Source organism: Ambystoma mexicanum, chromosome 8 (genome assembly GCF_040938575.1).
Source record: "Ambystoma mexicanum isolate Mex_15411 chromosome 8, UKY_AmexF1_1, whole genome shotgun sequence".
NCBI lineage: Eukaryota > Metazoa > Chordata > Amphibia > Caudata > Ambystomatidae > Ambystoma > Ambystoma mexicanum.
The window spans coordinates 174647276-174667033 of NC_090929.1; the positions used below are offsets into that span (position 1 = coordinate 174647276).

General features: G+C 45.3%; 1 protein-coding gene across 4 annotated transcripts in view; it reads right to left on the reverse strand.

Annotated features, from left to right (window-relative positions):
• The window catches only part of ENTR1 (endosome associated trafficking regulator 1), a 540688-nt gene that overhangs the window by 81876 nt on the left and 439054 nt on the right, over positions 1–19758 (reverse strand). For all 4 annotated transcript variants that reach the window (XM_069609578.1, XM_069609576.1, XM_069609577.1 and 1 more), the window contains one exon: positions 12940–13079. In XM_069609578.1, coding sequence (XP_069465679.1) covers positions 12940–13079 — 140 coding nt within the window. The remainder of the gene's footprint in view (positions 1–12939; positions 13080–19758) is intronic.

Below are 19758 nucleotides of genomic sequence, written 5' to 3' on the forward strand. Positions count from 1 at the left end.
AATAAGGCAGACTCACTCCTGGCTCGCCTTCTAAGGGGACAAAGGGAGCAGAATGTTATAACGGCCATCAAGGACGAGAGGGGGGTGGAGAGACCCACCTGGACCGATGAGAAAGGCGAGACTAGCTGAATTCTATGAAGCGCTGTATACTTCACAGGGCCCACAGCTTCGGCCGCAGAGAGAGTTCTTGGGGGCCCTGCCCCTCCCGTGACTATCTCGGGAGGAAGGCGAGGTTCTGGGCAGACCTATTACGGAGGACGAGGTGAGAGCTACCATTATCTCACTCCCTTGTAACAAAGCTCCAGGCCCAGATGGTTACCCAGTTTCCTTCTATAAAACGTACTCCCACTTATTGGTCCTGCACTTAACACAATTATTTAATACGTTTGGTGCTGGGGGCGGAATTACCCCCTCGATGGAGGAGGCCAAAATTACGCTTATCCATAAAGTAGGAAAAGACCCAGAAGAATGTACTTCCTATCGTCCTATCGCCCTTATCAACACGGAGGCAAAAATGTTCACTAAAATATTGGCAAGCGCCTGGAAAAGCATCTACCCTCGCTGATCCACCAAGACCAGGCAGGGTTCGTGATGGGAAGGCTGTCATGACCACTGTGAGGGGGCACAAGTTGTGCCACAAGCAGGCTCCCACCAGATCCCCCGAGGGCCTTAGAACCACTGAAAAGGGCTCCTGGAGCCGCTCCTGGTGCCTTTGGCACCAGGCTCATATGTAGGAAGGAAGGGCTGCTCAAACTAGGTCCCATTTATGTACATGGGCTTTTAAATCCAACATGGAAGCACCCACACAGTCTAGTTCTAAGAACCAAACCATGCAGTCTAGTGTTTTGGTTGTGGCAGGCCTGGAACTACTTTCCCTGGTACTACTTTACCTGGGCTATATAAACCACACCCTGACTGCAGAACACGCTTCATGTTATTCTGCAACCAGCAGCGTGACACTCACCGTGTCCAGATCCTGGTCTTCAGCATCCTCCTGTAATCCTGCAAGAACAAGATTATTCTGTCTTACCTGAGAAAACACCATCCAGCACTCAGCATCTCAACTGGGCTGCAATCTGTGGAAACCGAGAGAAGAACAAACATCACTCACCTGTGAGTACTAGCTTAAGGACTTCCGTCGAACCGCTTTTCGAACATTGCGACCTGCAATAACGAGAAAGGGAAAAAGAATATTAGAACGCGTGCTTCTAAAACATCGAATTCCATCAGTCTTACCTGAATTCCATTGGGCTACGCCATGCTTCCATCCGGAGCACCACAGCAACATCGGCAAAGGAAGAGACATATTCAGGTTCGCTTTCAATATTAAACAACCGCACAGCGCTGTACGTACCTTAACGGATTCCGGGGGCCTGTTTTTCATTGCGCTCATCCACTCGTAGCACCACCACGGCCTTTGAGGAGAAGAAGAAGAAAACGCAGGTTAGCTTTAAAAGACAATAAAGGCGCTGCGCTTTGCGCTTTCTCTTACCTAGAAACGCGCCTCTCCATCCGGCACGCCAGCATCAAGACCTTCGCACCTGAAAAGAAGGAGATAAAGACATTAACGAATTACCACCATAAACAGAACAAAGACTTACAATTAACAAACCTACCTGCCTACCAGCAGATTTGGGGTCACAGCAGGCCTGGGCCCAAGGAAGGCGTACTGCACCAGTGAAGCAACTCGGGCAGCTTGCCAACAAACATCAAGCGCCCCTGCACAAGAAACACAGGACGGATAGCTCACCTACAAATAACTAAGATTAATTATTCAGCACTGGGCGACTATGCATCCAGGGTTCCAGATTTCAGAGCCTTCCAGACGCCCCCGGGGATATCAGGTGAGCGTAACAAAGGCAGACTGCCGACAATATCAGGCGGGTGGTTCACTTAGTGGAGAAGTCACGAACGATGACCACTCCGGAGATCCTTCTAGCGCTTGACGCCAAAAAGGCGTCCAATCGGGTGGAGTGGTCACTTTTGTTTCAGGTTATGGAAAAGATGGGCCTGGGACGGGTTTCATAAACATGGTCACTGCAAACTATAAGAATCCCACGACGCGTATTTTAGTAAACGGAGAGACGTCTCACCCATTCAGTTTGAAGCGGGGGACGAAACAGGGGTGCCCCCTTTCCCAGTTGCTTTATGCAATATACTTGGAGCCCCTTCTCCTGGCAATACGAGAGGCAGACAATATTCAGGCTATACCATGTGGGGGAGGCCAGTCTAAAGTGGCAGCATTTGCCAAGGACATGCTGCTCACATTGACAAACCCAAAGGAGTCCATCAAGGCAAGCATAGAGTTACTGACCAAATTTGAGAAGCTCTCGGGTCTGCGTGTTAACTTTCAGAAATCAGAGTTAATGAACCTGTCCCTAGGGGAGCATGAAGTGGAGGAGACGAGGGCAATTTCCCCGTTCAAGTGGAGTCTGGCTGGGTTGCGATATTTGGGGGTCAGGATAACACCCTCGCTGGCGGGCTGGTACAGAGCGAACTATGAGCCCATGTTATCGGCAATTAAAAAAGACCTAAGGAAACGAGGCGCCCTAAGGATATCCTGGTTGGGAAGAGGGGTAGTTCTTAAAATGGTGGTTCTCCCCAGTGTACTTTATCTGTTTCAGGCTATTGCCCTACCTGTCCCGGCGAGCTTTTTTAAGGAACTAGATCGGGCGGTCAAGGAATTTATCTGGGAGGGCAAGAGGCCGAGTTTGTCTAGGCGACTACTTCCAGCGTCCGGGGGTAGGGCGGCCTGGTTTTCCTACGACTTTCGCCGTTACCATGAAGCTGCACAGTTTAGGGTAATTAGGGAATGTTTCCCGGAGGATTACCTTAAGCACTGGGTGAAAGTGGACAGAGCAGTAGCTAGACACCATCTGGGGGGGGGGGGGGGGGGGGGGGAGTACTGTGGCTTCCACGAAGGCTGAGACCACCTCACCTCTACCTGAGTGCCATAACGAAGGGAGTTGTGGACAGCTGGGACAGGGCGGTGGATAAACGGGGGATCACGACCTTCCTGTCGCGTTTACCCCCCATCTTCAATAACAGAGACTTCACACCGGGGATGGAAAAAGGGGCGTTCCTGGAGTGGAAGAGGGGGGGGGGATGTAGTACTCTGAGGGACATGTTTCGCTGCAAGAAGGTGAAAACGTTTGAAGAGTGCAAGCAAGAGTTCGGGGTGGACGAGCGAGAGAGGCACCGATTTTTTCCAGATTTGGCAATGGGTTGTCAGTGGAGGTAAGGAAGGCCGCTACACGCGACCTAACCCAGTTTGAACGGTTTCTTCTAACGCACGAAGGGTCGAGAGTGTTAATTTCGGATCTCTACAGGCAGTTGGAGAGCGCCGGCCTGAAAATCACCTGGGCATACATGAGGGGATGGGAACAGCAACCGGGGGTTAGCATGGAAAGAGAGGACTGGGAGAGGTTATGGAAGTTGGTACCGTAGGTGGCAAAAGCAACCCAGTTGCAGGAGACCTGGTATAAGTATATGTACGGCTGGAACTACACCCCGGCACGCCTACGAGCGATGTACCCAGCAACCTCTGGGGAGTGTTGGAGGGATTGTGGGGGAGAGGGTACAGCAACTCATATTTGGTGGGACTGCCCCACTATCCAGCCTTTTTGGCACGATATCGCACAGGCCCTGTCTCAGGCACTCTGGGAGGGAGCCAGCCAAGATTCCGGGAGATTCTACTGGTGAAGAGAGCACAGGGGGGTGCAGAGGAGAGGCGACGGAACACTAAGGCGAAAGTGATTTTCACTCTGGCTGCGATGGCCCTTATTGCACAGAGGTGGAAGAGTCCAACGATCCCTACAGAGTAAGACTGGTTAAGCAAAATGTGGGATATAGTCTCGAGGGAATGGGCAACGTATGCGGCCAACAATAAATTGGAGAACTTCTCAGCGGACTGGGGAGAGACACTGGCCTATTTGAAAGGGGAATTTAGGGAACAGTGGTGCCCTCAAAGACTCAAGCTGCTGGACATCTACGGTTAGGTGGCTGGAAGTGTCACGCTCACCTGATTCCCACGGAGGCGCAGGTCTGGCTTCGAGTGCTGATGCTTCTTCTATGGTGAAGCGCAGGGCTCTGAAGATGGACTCTCTGGCTCGCAGGAATATTCCCCTGTGCGTGAAAAGGGAGTATTACCCACTGACGGAATAATGCTCAAGCCTCCCACTCCCTTCCAACCCTCCATGATACCCTTCCTCGATTCCCCGTGAAGTCTCACCTTAGGGTCTGGAAGGATGAGTTCTCCATCCTGCTTCTGATGCAGGGGCGCGTTGAAACCCAGTTACTTCACTGGATTGAGGTTTGATGGGAGTTCAAATAAGCTTGACTATTCAGGTAAGGCGCTGTAAGAGTTCTGTAGCAAGTTCAAAAGTTCAAGCTTAATAATAATGTTCATTGTCTTATTGCAGCAAGCGCTAACGCTCATGTCTTTTACCCCATAGGGGGCGGGGTCCGGAATGCCAGGAAGCGCAGGACCCGAAATGAAATGGGAATGACCCAACAGGTAAGTCTTAGAAGGAAACTGAGCTTTTCCTATTCCCTTCCTTCTCTCACCTTGTGTTCTTGTCTTTTTCTCTCTAGGCTCTGGGAAGTGGCTGCGGATCCGGATGATCGCTGCTGAAGATGGAGGTGCCCAGGAAAAGTGAGTGAAATGCAGCGCTGCAGCGATCGAAGCGAAATGCTTTTAAAATGATGTCTTCCCTTTCAGGATTGTCGGCTTGATGTCTCCGTGATGCAGCTTTAGCAGGTAAGGTCTTCTTTCTCACCAATTCTCTTAGCAGGTGACCCAGGATGCTGACATGCGTGGCTGAAGTCCAGCTGCAGGAGCTGACACGGTGAGCGTCCAGCTGCGAGGAGCAGAACAACACGAAGCGCGAGTTGCTGATCGGGCGTGGTTTAAATAGCTTTGGAAGAAGTTCCAGGTATGTATCCTTCCACCGATCAGGTATGTATCCTTCCCCGACCACACCCAGGGGAAAGTAGTCCCACAGGTAAAGTAGTTCCATTCAGGCCTCAAGATGGCCTGGATGTAGCAGCATGGTCTGCATCAGGTAAGTGCACATTAAAACACTTTAACACTTGTCTAGCTTTATGAGCCTGGCGCCTAAGGCGCCAGGACAGGGGTCCAACATGAGCCTGGTGCCTAAGGCGCCAGGACTGTGTCCAAAGGGCCCCAGCTTGGGCCCGCTGGCACTTCCCTGGGGGGAATGATGCCTGCCTCTGGGGTTGCTGGGTCGGACCTAGCTCCTTAGAGGTAGGCATCATGACAGTACCCCCCCTCAAGGCCCCTCCCAAGGTTGTTCCCTCCGGGGGTCTTGGCTTGTTCGGAAATCTCCGATGGAATCTTTGTATTAATCAAGGTGCGTGAACATGGTTACTAGGCTCCCACGATCTCTCCTGAGGTCCATATCCCTTCCAGTCAACAAGATAGAAGAGAATGGACTTGAACACCTTGGAGTCTAAAATGTCTTTAACTTCGAATTCGAATTCCCCATCAATTTGAACTGGGTCTGGAGGCTTGGACAGTCGGGTCCCTGGTTGTACTGGCTTCAAAAGTGATGCATGAAAAACTGGATGAATACGCATGTTAGACGGTAAATCCAGTTTAAAGGCCACGGGATTGATTATAGCCTTGATGGGATAAGGTCCTATGAATCTGGGATTGAAGGTTCGCGGGCCCTTGAGAGGTAAATGTTTCGTTGCTAGCCATACCTGGTCTCCTACTTGGTAAGGAGGAGTTTTACTTCGGTGCAAATCAGCGTTTTCTTTATACTTTTTCTTGGCTTGATGTAGATGAGTTGCAGCTTCTTTGTAGGCTCGGGTTATTGTGGAATGCAGATGATTTACTGCGGGCATTTCCAGGGTCAGAGGTGGATCTAGATCAGAGGTCCGAGGATGGTGACCATACAAAGTATAAAAAGGAGTTTGTCCGGTTCCAGAATGCACTGAATTGTTGTATGCATATTCTGCGATCCAAAGGATGTCTTTGCATTTAACTCGGATTGGTGTAACATGCACCGAAGATATTGCTCGAGAGTCTGATTGGTTCTCTCGGTTTGTCCGTCGGTCTGGGGGTGGTGGCTGGTGGATAACCGCACATCTATTTGTGCTAGTTGGCAACACTTCTTCCAAAAATGGGAGATAAATTGACTTCCACGATCCGAGACTAATATGGAAGGGAAACCATGTATGCAAACTATATTCTCCAGAAATTCCTTGGCCAAGGTGGAAGCTGAAGGCAAACCTTTTAAAGGGATAAAGTGGGCCATTTTGGAGAATAGATCCACAATTACAAGGATAGTGTTGTAACCAGCACAAGGAGGCAGGTCTGTTATAAAGTCCATTGACAAGGTGTGCCATGGTGCCGGTGGAATATCTAAGGGTTGAAGTAGGCCGGCTGGCCTTTTCTTTTGACCTTTGTTTTGGGCGCAAATTCCGCAAGACAATACAAAAGACTTTATGTCTTTTCTCCAAGAAGGCCACCAGAAGTGGCGTTTGATTTTCTCCTCCGTTTTAGCGATACCAGGGTGTCCTTCCATTAATGATTCATGATGATGGGCAATAACAAGTTCTTGCAATTCTTTACTAGGCAGAAACAACCGCTCCTGGAAGTAGGGTAAGTCATCCTTAACGGTGTAATGAGGACCCTTTTGACTCCATTCCAGTAAGGCTGAAGAGTCTAGAAGTTGTTTTACTTGCGTTTGGATGTCCTCAATAGTTTGCAATTAAGTTAGGCCTAAGATTCTTTGTTCAGGTATGATTGGCACAGGTTCTAAACTCGAATTGGGTTCTTCCATGCCAATCCGGGATAAGGCGTCCGCTTTACCATTCTTGCAGCCAGGGCGATAGGTAATTACAAAATCAAATTCCGCAAAGAATAGAGCCCATCGGAGTTGTCGTGAAGATTGAGCATTGGCCGTCTTTAAATACTGTACATTTCTGTGGTCCGTAATTACGGTGATGGTGTGTCTTGCCCCGAGAAGGTAGTGACGCCAAGCCTTGAAAGCAGATTTAATAGCCAGTAACTCTTTGTCGGTAATTGCGTAGTTGATTTCAGGAGGAGAACATTTCCTGGACCAAAAGGCCACAGGGTGTAGTTGGTTAGTTTCTGGGTCTCTTTGCGACAGGACAGCTCCCATGGCCGAACTGGATGCATCGGTTTCCACAATGTAAGGGAGATCTGGGTGCGGGTGCTTCAATAAAGGTGCAGAGGTGAATTTGGTTTTCAGGTCCTGAAAGGCTTGTTCGGCTTCAAGAGTCCATTCAAAGCGTTTGTTTTTCTTTAGGAGAGCTGTGATGGGTTGGACTGTTCGGGAAAATTCCGGGATGAATCTTCGATAGAAATTGGCGAAGCCGAGCATGCTCTGAACTCCCTTCACCGAGCTAGGAGATGGCCATTTGAGGATGGCGTCCACCTTTCGCGACTCCATTCGGACTCCTTGAGGTGTCAGGATGAATCCGAGAAACTCCACTTCTGTGGTATGAAAAACGCATTTTTCGAGCTTTGCAAATAGTCTGTGCTGGCGCAATTTCTCAAGAACTGCCCTAACATGTTTTCTGTGATCGGATTCTGAAGAAGAGTACACCAGGATGTCGTCAATATAAACAACGACACAGACGTCGATAAGTTCCCGAAGAACATCATTCATAAAGTACTGAAAGGCGGCAGGTGCATTGCACAAACCGAAGGGCATCACCTGATGTTCGATGAACCCAATTTTGGTGCGGAATGCAGTCTTCCATTCGTCGCCTTCTTTTATACGCACCAGGTGATAAGCTCCTCGGAGACCTAACTTGGTGTACACACAAGCGTCTTTCACCTGGTCGATAAGCTCAGGGATCAAGGGCAGAGGATAACGATTCTTAATCGTTATTTGATTTAGGGCGAGATAGTCTATACATGTTCTAAGGTCGCCCTCTTTTTTCGGCACGAAGAACAGAGCTGAGGAGACAGGAGACTTGGACGGGCGAATAAAACCATTGGCTAGGTACTGATCTAAATACTGACGCAAATGTAGGTTCTCAGGTTCCGTAAGAGCATAAATCCTACTACAAGGTAGTTGAGCATTGGGTACCCGATCGATTTGGCAATCATAAAACCGATGGGGAGGTAACGTGTTAGCCTGTTCTTTCTGAAAAACGTCTTGGAATTCTTGGTATTCTGACGGTAGCTGTACAGGGGTGGAAGTTGCTGAGGCTAGACCCATAACTGAATTTCTTGGCTAACAAGTTGGTTCACAATCAGGAAAACTTATCTTCTTTGCTCGCCAGTCAATTCTGGGATTATGTGTTTCTAACCAAGGAATTCCAAGAATTACTTGAAATTGTGGGGCCTTGATCACATCAAACACGATTGCTTCCCGATGTCCATCCTGACCCACCAGTGTCATTTCAACAGTGGAATGCGTTACAGGCCCTGAGGCTATTTCGGTTCCATCTACTGTAGTAATGACATCTTGGGTTACTTTCGGGCGAAGAGGGAGCTTAATCCTGGAAGCCAATTCACGGTCTATGTAATTTCCAATAGCTCCACTGTCGATGTATGCTTTTATAGCATGCAACAGCTGAGGCTGTTTTGGGTCCACAAGCACCATTGGCATGACAAAATGCGAGGTCAAAGAGTTTGTTTTCAAGCTCGGCAAGCGGACCCCTACGCTTGTCGGGCTAGGTCGTTTCCCGAATCAGGTGTCAAAAAATCGTTATCAGTGGCTCCAACCACCTTCTTAGGTGGTTTAACCGGACAATTTTGAAGAAAGTGACCGGAAGTCCCGCAATACAGACAAAGTTGCATTTGCCGCCTTCTCTCTCGTTCCTTCTGCGTTAATGGTCCTTTAACACCGCCGATTTGCATAGGTTTGGATACGTCGGTACTCTTGGAGTTAGCGTGGGTTTTGATCGGTACTCGGGTTTCATGCTTGAACCGATCTGCTTTTCTATTTTGAAGTCTGTGATCAAGTTGAACCACCAAGTTTATGTAGTCTGCGCAGACCTGGGGTGGATCTACTATCTGAGCTAGAACATCCTTAAGCTCTCCGCGCAGGCCTCGATGAAACAATGTGATCCTTTTGTTTTCTGGCCATCCAGTTTCCACAACTAGTCTATTAAAGGTGGCAACGTAGGACAGGAGATCCTGATTACCTTGTCGTAAGGATAGCAGTTCATTATCAAGGGCCTGTCCTTGAGTGTCGAGCAAACAATCTTTCCATGCTGGCCTGGAAACCCTGAAAATTCTGGAGAATGGGATCATCCTGATTTACCAATGGAATAGACCAATCGGCAGCACTGCCACTGAGGTAAGATAGTATAAAGGCTACCTTGGTCTGGTCGTTAGGGAAGGCCCCGGGTCTGCATAGAAAGTGTAAACGACATTGGTTCATAAAGACGGCATATTTGTTGGGATCCCCCACAAAACGTTCAGGCGGGGCCAAAGGCATGTGTCCAGGTAGATTGATTTGTACCGGGTTATTCAAACCCATTGATGTGGCAGTACCTCCGGAATTAGGTAAAGGAGTGTGCCCTGCCTGGGCCTGCAATAACCTTTTGGCCAAGTCATCTGTTCTTTCCTTGGATAGGATCAGTTCTCTTTTGAGAGCGTCAGTCTCCTGGCGGGCTGAGTGCACTTCTGCCCATAATTCCCCCAAAAGCTGGGCCAGCTGATCTGTCTCGGAAGTCTCCATAGCGCCCGGGTGGGAAATTGTGGGTAGGCTTCGCGTTCTGTCACGCTCACCTGATTCCCACGGAGGCGCAGGTCTGGCTTCGAGTGCTGATGCTTCTTCTATGGTGAAGCGCAGGGCTCTGAAGATGGACTCTCTGGCTCGCAGGAATATTCCCCTGTGCGTGAAAAGGGAGTATTACCCACTGACGGAATAATGCTCAAGCCTCCCACTCCCTTCCAACCCTCCACGATACCCTTCCTCGATTCCCCGTGAAGTCTCACCTTAGGGTCTGGCAGGATGAGTTCTCCATCCTGCTTCTGATGCAGGGGCGCGTTGAAACCCAGTTACTTCACTGGATTGAGGTTTGATGGGAGTTCAAATAAGCTGGACTATTCAGGTAAGGCGCTGTAAGAGTTCTGTAGCAAGTTCAAAAGTTCAAGCTTAATAATAATGTTCATTGTCTTATTGCAGCAAGCGCTAACGCTTATGTCTTTTTCCCCTTAGGGGCCGGGGTTCAGAATGCCAGAGATATGGCGCCGACCCGAAGTGAAACGTGCAGTTCCAGTAAATGACAGGTAAGTTCTGAATGAGCGTTCGGGTAATGTCTTTGCATTCGCTCATTCAATGTCTTTGTCTTTTTTCCCCATAGGGGCCGGGGTCCGGAATGCCAGGAAGCGGCAGGACCCGAAATGAAAATGACCATGACCCAACAGGTAAGTCTTAGAAGGAAACTGAGCTTTTCCTATTCCCTTCCTTCTCTCACCTTGTGTTCTTGTCTTTTTCTCTCTAGGCTCTGGGAAGTGGCTGCGGATCCGGATGATCGCTGCTGAAGATGGAGGTGCCCAGGAAAGGTGAGTGAAATGCAGCGCTGCAGCGATCAAAGCAAAATGCTTTTAAAATGATGTCTTCCCTTTCAGGATTGTCGGAGTGATGTCTCTGTGATGCAGCTTTAGCAGGTAAGGTCTTCTTTCTCTCCAATTCTCTCTTAGCAGGTGACCCAGGATGCTGACAGGCGTGGCTGAAGTCCAGATGCAGGAGCTGACACGGTGAGCGTCCAGCTGCGAGGAGCAGAACAACGCGAAGCGTGAGTTGCTGATCGGGCGTGGTTTAAATAGCTTTGGAAGACGTTCCAGGTATGTATCCTTCCACCGATCAGGTATGTATCCTTCCCCGACCACACCCAGGGGAAAGTAGTCCCACAGGTAAAGTAGTTCCATTCAGGCCTCAAGAGGGCCTGGATGTAGCAGCATGGTCTGCATCAGGTAAGTGCACATTAAAACACTTGAACACTTGTCTAGCTTTATGAGCCTGGCGCCTAAGGCGCCAGGACAGGGGTCCAACATGAGCCTGGCGCCTAAGGTGCCAGGACTGTGTCCAAAGGGCCCCAGCTTGGGCCCGCTGGCACTTCCCTGGGGGGGAATGATGCCTGCCTCTGGGGTTGCTGGGTCGGACCTGGCTCCTTAGAGGTAGGCATCATGACAGGAAGGGGAAAGTATGGTAGGGAAGGTCCATTGGCGCTATGGCAGAAGTTGGTGGGGGGGGATGGTAGGGAAGGTCCATTGGCGCTATGGCAGAAGTTGGTGGGGGGGGGGGGTGGTTCTTAGTTTGTTGTTTTGCTCTGGGTTTTTTTATGATGAAAATAATAAAGTAAAAGAAAAAAAGAACAAATGAAAACCAGGGTAACTGTCCCAGTGACTCAAGGACCAACATCGATCATTACTAATGCTCTTCCTTAGGAGGACCGGTTTGATTTTCATTTTTTAAAAATACATTAAAGAGTAAGGGATGCATTACAATTATGACACTCGATAGACAATATACATGTTCAAGTAAATATTTCACTACATATACAGCAGGCATGGAAGGTGCAAAATATAACGAGAGGCATACTTACGTTTGAGAACCATAAGTCATTTTCAGAAAAGGGTTATGACAAGTCTCATTTATATACCCTTCTGAATGGGAGGTGCTCAATGGTGAGCATGATTCCTTCTAGCTCAAGTAAAGAGGAAAGGCTGTAAATTATGAAATGGCATTTTTGATTATGGTATTTGACATAGAATTACGTAATTAGCTATCTTGCTAATTTTTAAGTCATGTATTAATTTATATTATAAGTATTGTCCATTGGCGCTATGGCAGAAGTTGGTGGGGGGGGGGGGTCTTAGTTTGTTGTTGTTTTGCTCTGGGTTTTTTATGATTGTATTATACATATTTTACTCAAACTAAGCATTTGACTTGACTTAGCAGCGGAAATATTCTTTTCTAACTGAAGTGGGTAGTCTTCCTGAACTGGGGTTAAGGAAAACAAGGAAATGCTGGAAATTGTCAGCGGAAAACACGTAGTCTGGTATGCACCCATTAAGAGGGAGGGAGTGTAGGGGCAGATTTACTGTAATTGCTGCAAGCGATAGGGAACTGAAATGTGCTGTGCTTGCTTTAACAAAGACCTCTGATCAAGAAAAAAAAAGTGGAGGTGGAAAGGAGATACATTTGTGGGATATGTGAGGATTTCATCAGATGGGGGAGTGTGTTCAAGAGCAGACAAATCAGCATTTACGGGTTTCTGTTGTAATTTAACATAATCTTAAAGTGTGTATGAATCAAGGCTTTAAATGAGGAAAACATTTCTGAGAATTTCGCAAAAGTTTTTAATTGGTCTCGCCTGGTGGATTCACAAGCAGTGCATCTTTACCGTGGGACAAGGTGGTCTGGAAGACGTGAGGAGTATGTGTGATAGGAGCTATACGTGTTGGCACTGTGCAGCGACGGCATGCTTCACAGCTCTGCTGTGGTTAGTGAGGCGGCACAAGCAGGCTGTAGGGTGCATTGTATATGGGGGCGTGAGTATATATGGCAAGTTTCCAAGTGTGAATAGGTTTTGGTCCATGATGGAGGGCATTTATCAGAACGGAGCAATGGTAGCCCTTGGTCTTGTTCCTATGACACCGAGATCTTCATATGGGACTTTATCTTGCATCAGACATACTTTAATGAAAAACAGAGATCAGAGTAGCAAACTAGTTGCAAGTCAAATCTGATCAGAAAAATGCCATAACACAATGGGGCATATCGAGCGCCAACTCCGGTAACCACTGGATCGGATGATTGTTTGACCTGTGTAGAAAAAATACCCATTTGAAATACAGTTATCGTTTTTTATATTTTACAATTCAATTTTATATCCTGTACACCGCAATTCTGATGGCTGTCCAGTATCATTAATGTGAAAACTGTTTTGGGCATAGAGGATAATATACGCGGGACTTACTGTATGGAAGACTGTGCATCGTAAATCACCTTGTGAAGGTTCTCCAGAGCCATCTGTGCATTTCTTTTGGCAGCATGCAAATTGACATTTTCCATGTGCCGCAGGGTTGCGTTGTCAACCTGGCAGTTTGCCAACTGAACCTGCAAATAGAAATGTGTTGCATTTTCAACTATCATGTGCAGCTTAATGTCCTTTAAAGTTGTTTCTGTTGTGAACGTGAATGCACTAAGTAAATGAAAGAGTTAAGCGCTTTCCTCAATAGTTCCCCAGCATTGGTACCTTGTAGAGACTGAAGTGGTTAGGCTAGCCATTTTTGTCAGGAAGACGCTATCAGAATAGCTTACTTAATATAGGAGGTAGGTGGCGATTGGCAGTATTAAGAATACCTTCTATGAAACATAGCAAAGAAAATAATTCACCAGATGTTCCAGGAGACTTTCTAGCTCCTGCAGGACCTGTCAAAGTCCATCCATGCTATTGCCACAGAAGGCTTTAAGTTTGACAAGTACATCAGGTTTGGACACCAAGAAGCACAAGAATACAACTTCTTCTCGACTCAAATTCTCTGAAGTGAGCACCAAAACCTGTCTGGGGGATGGTTACTCTAGGCCTAGGTCTTTTTTGTCAAACAACAAATAAATGGAACATTTCTTTGCAAATCCACCAAATGATGGAAGCTGCTGCTTCTCATAGGGTCAATGATCAGATAGTCAGATCATCGCAGTTGGGAGGGGCATATTGTAATTTAAAAAAGGAGTTTGCTTGTTTAAAGAGAAGAGCATTTTTGAAGCAGGGACATTTTAATCAGGAACGGGAGTTTTCTAGCGGAGGGTGAAGGGTACCTGGTTCACAGTGAGGGGGGAAAAAGGGAAAGCGATGAAGAAAGACATCCAGTGAGAAAGGGTGTTAGGCGGGTGGATGTAGCAAACAGTTTCCTCCATGTAAGGCCCTTTTCTCCATCATCTCAGTTTTCGGAATGCTTCTGAAATCAGCTTAGCAGTGTGTTTTTCTTTAAATCAGCTTTTCAGTAACAATTTGTGGTTTGAATTTTTATCACCTTTTATTTGGAGAGAATGCAATGCATCTCTAATTGGGGATTCAAGCATGAAGGATTAAAAAGGGCTTTGTAAACCCTTACTTTTTTAAAGCAAACCAGTCACATTGTTTTACATGAACAGCTTTAGATGAACCAAGAGAGATCTGGAACAACACAATATTGGTTCCTTTTTTAGTTTTGACTTCTTTAAAATCTCCTTTAAAAGACTAAAGCTCTATTCCAAGAACTAATTAATTTCACTGTCCTTCTGGATTCTGACATTTTTACGACTTGCTGCCCTACCAGCAACTCCCTGGGAACCTTAGTGCCAATCTGATCTCAAATAACCCTAACTGCATTGCCCCATTTACCATGTATACACAGAAATAATCTTGCAACAGCATTCCATTAATTTGCAGCAAAAAGAATATTTTTCTACTCAAAATTGGACTGTATTGTTTTTTCTTGACCGTGAGGTAAATATTTTAGAAAACTAAGTTTTCTTGTATTTACCTTAATTTTAAACGGTGCATTGCTTTATGCAGGAGTACTGAGCATTCTGTTCTGTGGTGGCATTGTGTAAATATTTTATGCAATTAAGAAATATGAATTGGGTCATTTTCAGTTTTTTATATTATTAAAGAAAGAATTTATGAACAACAACTCCCACGCCACCTGTAACTTTTTTTAAATAAGAACCGTGAAAATATTGTCTGGGTTCACTCCGTTTTGCTTGCATTCAACTCAGGGTAGATCTGTATTGAAAAATGTCCCTACTTGCTTGCTGCTAGATTGATCTTGTTTGGATGACACTCTTACATGGCAATGGCCAAAAATATGAAGACTTGATTTCAATTTTAGAGAAATATCCATTGGCTGCCTAAAAAGGATGGTCAGATCAACGGATGTGGCCACATACGCCCTGCCTATTAAGGCTAGATCCCTGTGTGCAAGAACCAAAAAATCTGTGGATGGGCAGATTTGCAGGTTGGATCTGAAATGTTCATTCCTCACGTGTGGTCTGGATGAAATTCATGCGCTCGGTCCGGTTTCAAGCGAATTGAATGGAATTCAGTGTGAAAGATAGCAGAAGAAACAGAACTTTCAATCAAGTAATCTAAACCTTTAGTGTTCCTGTGTTGATACAGCAATCCATTCAAGAACTGGGTTCTGCAATAAGAAACCAGCCCCATCTTGGCAAACAAATTCTTTCCTCTGGCCTCAGCAACCAAAGTCTGTTGGACAATTAGATGGCTTTGGTCATCATTAGCTAGATCTTGTACCTTTGCCCTAAAGGTCAAAGTGCCTGGCCTTCTTTCCTGCAGAATGCCTATGGAAAACAATTCTTTAACAAAGAAGACTTTGTAGCAATATTCTGTTTTGGGAACAGGATTTAATTGCCCAATACAAATTAAGAGAAGGAGGATTTGCCCAATACTAATTAAGAGAAGGAGGATAAAAAAGAAACATATCATGAATGTGCTAGACAATGTTGGCCCACATCTCTGCCAGACACCCCAGCATCCTAGCAACATGCCTGTGCTTCACTATTGGAAGAGAAGTCTTCCTGTTTGTGCAATTAAGGTGCTCTTCATAGGAAAAGCATTTTGTGTTTAATATAATGTACCTTTCTCTTCATGTTTAGTAACTAAAGCTTCAGAACATGTGGTAGCTATAGGCGGCAACAATATAGATCAAGCAGTTTGTACAGTAACCACATACTAGAACCCCCACAGGTGGGGATATATCAAATCGGTCTTATGACTTTGGTAGATGGTGCGAGCCATCCTTTGGATGTCAACAGTGTCACTGCACTGGCTCTATTAGATTTCCCTGCTACAACAGACTAAATTATTCATCAACAGTCTGGCCAAGACTGATATCTGGGGAGTGGAACTTCAACAGTGGATTTCTTTCCAAGCAGACTGTAAACTATTTCTGTTGCCCCGTTTGGGTCTATATCACATCCAGTCATGTGGAGTACTGCAAAGCTCTTCTTTCAGAACTATTGTTTTTAATATGTATTTAGGCTAAAAACACTAATTTCTTCCTGTGGCTTGACATTCTTCACAAACATTGAAAACACTCAGCTTCATTTGATTTGAGGGGCGATTTTACATTGATGCTTCAAAATCATAATCTGCCAAAGAGCCTTTCATAACTGAAAAAGGACAAATATGTAACCTAATGGTATCAACACTCGTGCACCAAGGCAACAATCTCAATCTTTGATCATCAGCTTTTTCACCATCAATACTCCTCCACCAGTCCAGACAAAGTACACAAGTGATATGCTAATAGAGAAGCTCTCCTTCAACCTCCAGGTTAATCCCTAGGTCAAAAACTGAACATTTTGAATTATTGGCACGAAAAGAATTTAGAAACTTAGTCTATCCCTAGTATTAAAGAAACAAAAGTTACCTCTCGGAAGCCTCTTCCTGGGTTGTATGCACAGCTGGTCTTCATGCTTACAAACCCCTCCTCTAGACCTAGAGCCTCTGGCTGCTCAGCATTCTCTTTGCCCCCCTCTCCCCCAGCCTCTTTAGCTTGGAGCCTGTAACACCAGCATCCTCCCTCACTGCATTGTTGGAAATATTGCCAAGCTCTGGTCCCTCATTCAAACATCTGGCGTTCTCCAGGATCTTGTCATTCAATACAGGTCTTCTCCCAAGGCCTCAAGGTTTCGGCATTCAGAGATGCAGGAGTTCCCATAACTTCAGTTCACAGACCAATCCACAAACTGGAATTTGCAACATTTTTTTTTTTTTGACTGGCTAATAAAATTAACCTTTCAAATTACGTACAAATTATAATATCAAATAATTCATTTTAAAACAGTAAAACATTTTACATACATAATATTCAAATTTAAATAATGGCCTTTAAAACATGAGTACATTCAAATTCTGTATGCAAATTTTATTTTCATCACTTTGTAACTTCATATATTAATCATGCGATGACTATTTTTCACTTGAACTAGGACTCCTTTTTCTCCTTTTCCACTTTTGGCATTACGCATTCAAGAAAATGTACTATAGCAATCCTCACTGCTAATTGTCTAGTAGAAAACAATTTCTACCAGATTTCATCCGGATGAGCTGACCAGTACAATTTGAGTGTTTTACCAAAATACAGATTCCTTTGTTGTGCTAGACTGGGACAATCAACAATCATATGTTTCAATGTTTACATCTGTAATAGATCCTGACAGAATCGACAAACATTAGATTCTATAGTTATTAAACCTCGTCTGGCAAGAATATCTCTGGTATGCCATAGGTTAGTCTAAAGCGTAGATACAAAATTCCCATCTTAGGTGAGGGACATTTTTCCAACTAGTTTGACATACATCTCATTCTCTTATGACCAAATAAAGAGCTGTCAAAATCTTTAAGCTTCATACACTTATGTCTGTTTTGAATCCAGCCATGTTGATACAGTTTCAATTTAGCCCTGTTGGGATTTTCCAATAGCAGCCTTATAGATGTATCTGCATCGGTTAGGCTGTTCAATGTATAATCTCGCAATTTTTTGGGAAATGCATGTTTGGATGAGATTATATAATGGGCCATCACACTAAGAACATTTTGTTGACCTAGACTGAGCAAGTATTTTTGAAAAAGGCTACACACATTTTCCACTTTATATGAGCCGTCAAAGACAACAGGCCCAGTTCGAAGCGTAGAATGGACAATGGAGTGCATTTTGGTAAATTGAAAATTCCTTTCCAAAATCGTCCTTCCAACACATCCCACTTCTGTGCAGAATTATACAATGTGGCTTCAACGCCATATATTAGAATTGGTATGACTTTGTTGATAAAACAACATTATATGTCTACAGGAAAATGTCCCATATCTGTAGAGCAGGATCTTAGCTTGCGATATCAGAGTTGTCAGTTTATGATGTAAATTCTGCTCATAAGTGGTGTCAGACAGTGTTATGTATCAACATACCTAGATATTTATACTCTGTTGTGATGAGTAGTTCTATGTTTTGTAAAGTCCATTAAAAAAATGTGGCTTGTGTCCTACTTGAACCTGAGCATCTAAGTATTTGTGTTTTCTCTATATTAATTATTAGGTTGTTGTTTTGCACATATCTCTCCAAGCTGTGTAGCAAATTCTGCAAACCAGAAGGTGTTTTAGAAAAAAGAATGAGGTCATCAGCGTATAGCAACCAGGCCAAACGTTGGCCATTCAATTTTGGCACGTCATTCAAAACCGACAAATGATTCACCCATGTCCAGGATGAATAGATTGAATAAAATTGAGGCTAATAGGCAGCCTTGTTTTAAGCCTCGGCTTGTAGGAAATGAGGTGGAAAGTAAACCCTTCATTGTGAGCCTCACTTGCATCGATGTATTTGTATGCAGATGTTTTATTAGGCTATTAAAGAAGCTGGACAGCCATATCGTTGAAGCTTAACAAACAATAGTCTTCGGTCAATAGAGTCAACAGCCATCCGGAAATCCACAAATGCCATATATAGTGGCTGTTTCCGGATGGCACTTTGTGACTTCAGCATATTCAAAGTAATGATGTTGGGTACTGTACCTATGCCTGCTCCGAACCCAGATTGAAACGCGTCTCTTTTATGCATTGCCAGGGACCAGTCATTCAATTCTTTCAAAATGATGCGGCTAAATATTTTGCCTGGAGCATCCAGAAGTGTTATTTGTCTGTAGCTTGAAGGCTTACAGCAGTCACCTTTTTTATAGAGGTATTACTATGGATTTCTTCCATGATTGAGGAATGATCTGTGTTTGATTAATATTTTCAAACATATTTCATAGAATATCGGCCAAGACCCGAGGGTGTTGTTTAAGTGTTAAGTTAGATAGTCTGTCTGGGCCGGCTGCTCTTAACCTGCTGATTTTATTGATGCAACAGTATGTCTTTAATTTTTAGGTGGAAATGATCAATAATATCCTTAATATGAAGGTCATTATGATCCTCACCTAGGGAATATGTTTGAATGGTATTCAATCCACTCCCTTTCTTTAATGGTGTTTGATTGAATAGCAACTTGATGTCCTACTGTTAATCGATTCATTACTTGCCATATTTGAGAGGTGTTCTTATAAAATTCTCTCAACATATGGATACCATCATTATGATACAATACTGATTTTTGCTGTCTCAGCTAATTCTTATACCTGGTCTTAATCCTGACTAGTGTAGATGCTCTTTGTGCCAGGGATAGTCTCATCGCCTGTCGTTTTAGGGTTCGTACCACTGTCATGATGCCTACCCCAAGGCATCCGGACCAAGCCCATCAGCCCCGGGAACAGGCATCTAGACATTTAATAAAACCTCAGCAGCCCCGGCTAGGGGCTATCGGGGTTCAGTCCTTAGGCGCCAGGCTCATGGTAGGAATCGGTCCTGGCGCCTAAGGCGCCAGGCTCATAGTCATTACTTACCTCGGGCAGACCATGCTGCAAATGACTCCAATCCAACATGAAGCCTGAAAGGGACTATTTTTCTACAGGGACTATTTTTTACTTGGGTGTGGTTCTAGGGACTTCTTACCTGGGACTACTTTTGAGGCTATTTAAACCATCCAGCAGCGTAAAACTCACCGTGCCTGCAGCCTGCATCCAGTCTTCTGCCACGCCCGCCTCGAATCCGGAGCTCCTAAAACAAAGAGGAAAGAAAGGGACAAGGTTAGAAAACGGACTTATTTCTATTCCACACCTGATTCTGGATCCATCTTGTCTCCGGACCTGTAAAGAACATCATTTCTGCACGCGCCGCACCTCCAGCTGCAGCGCCGAGCCA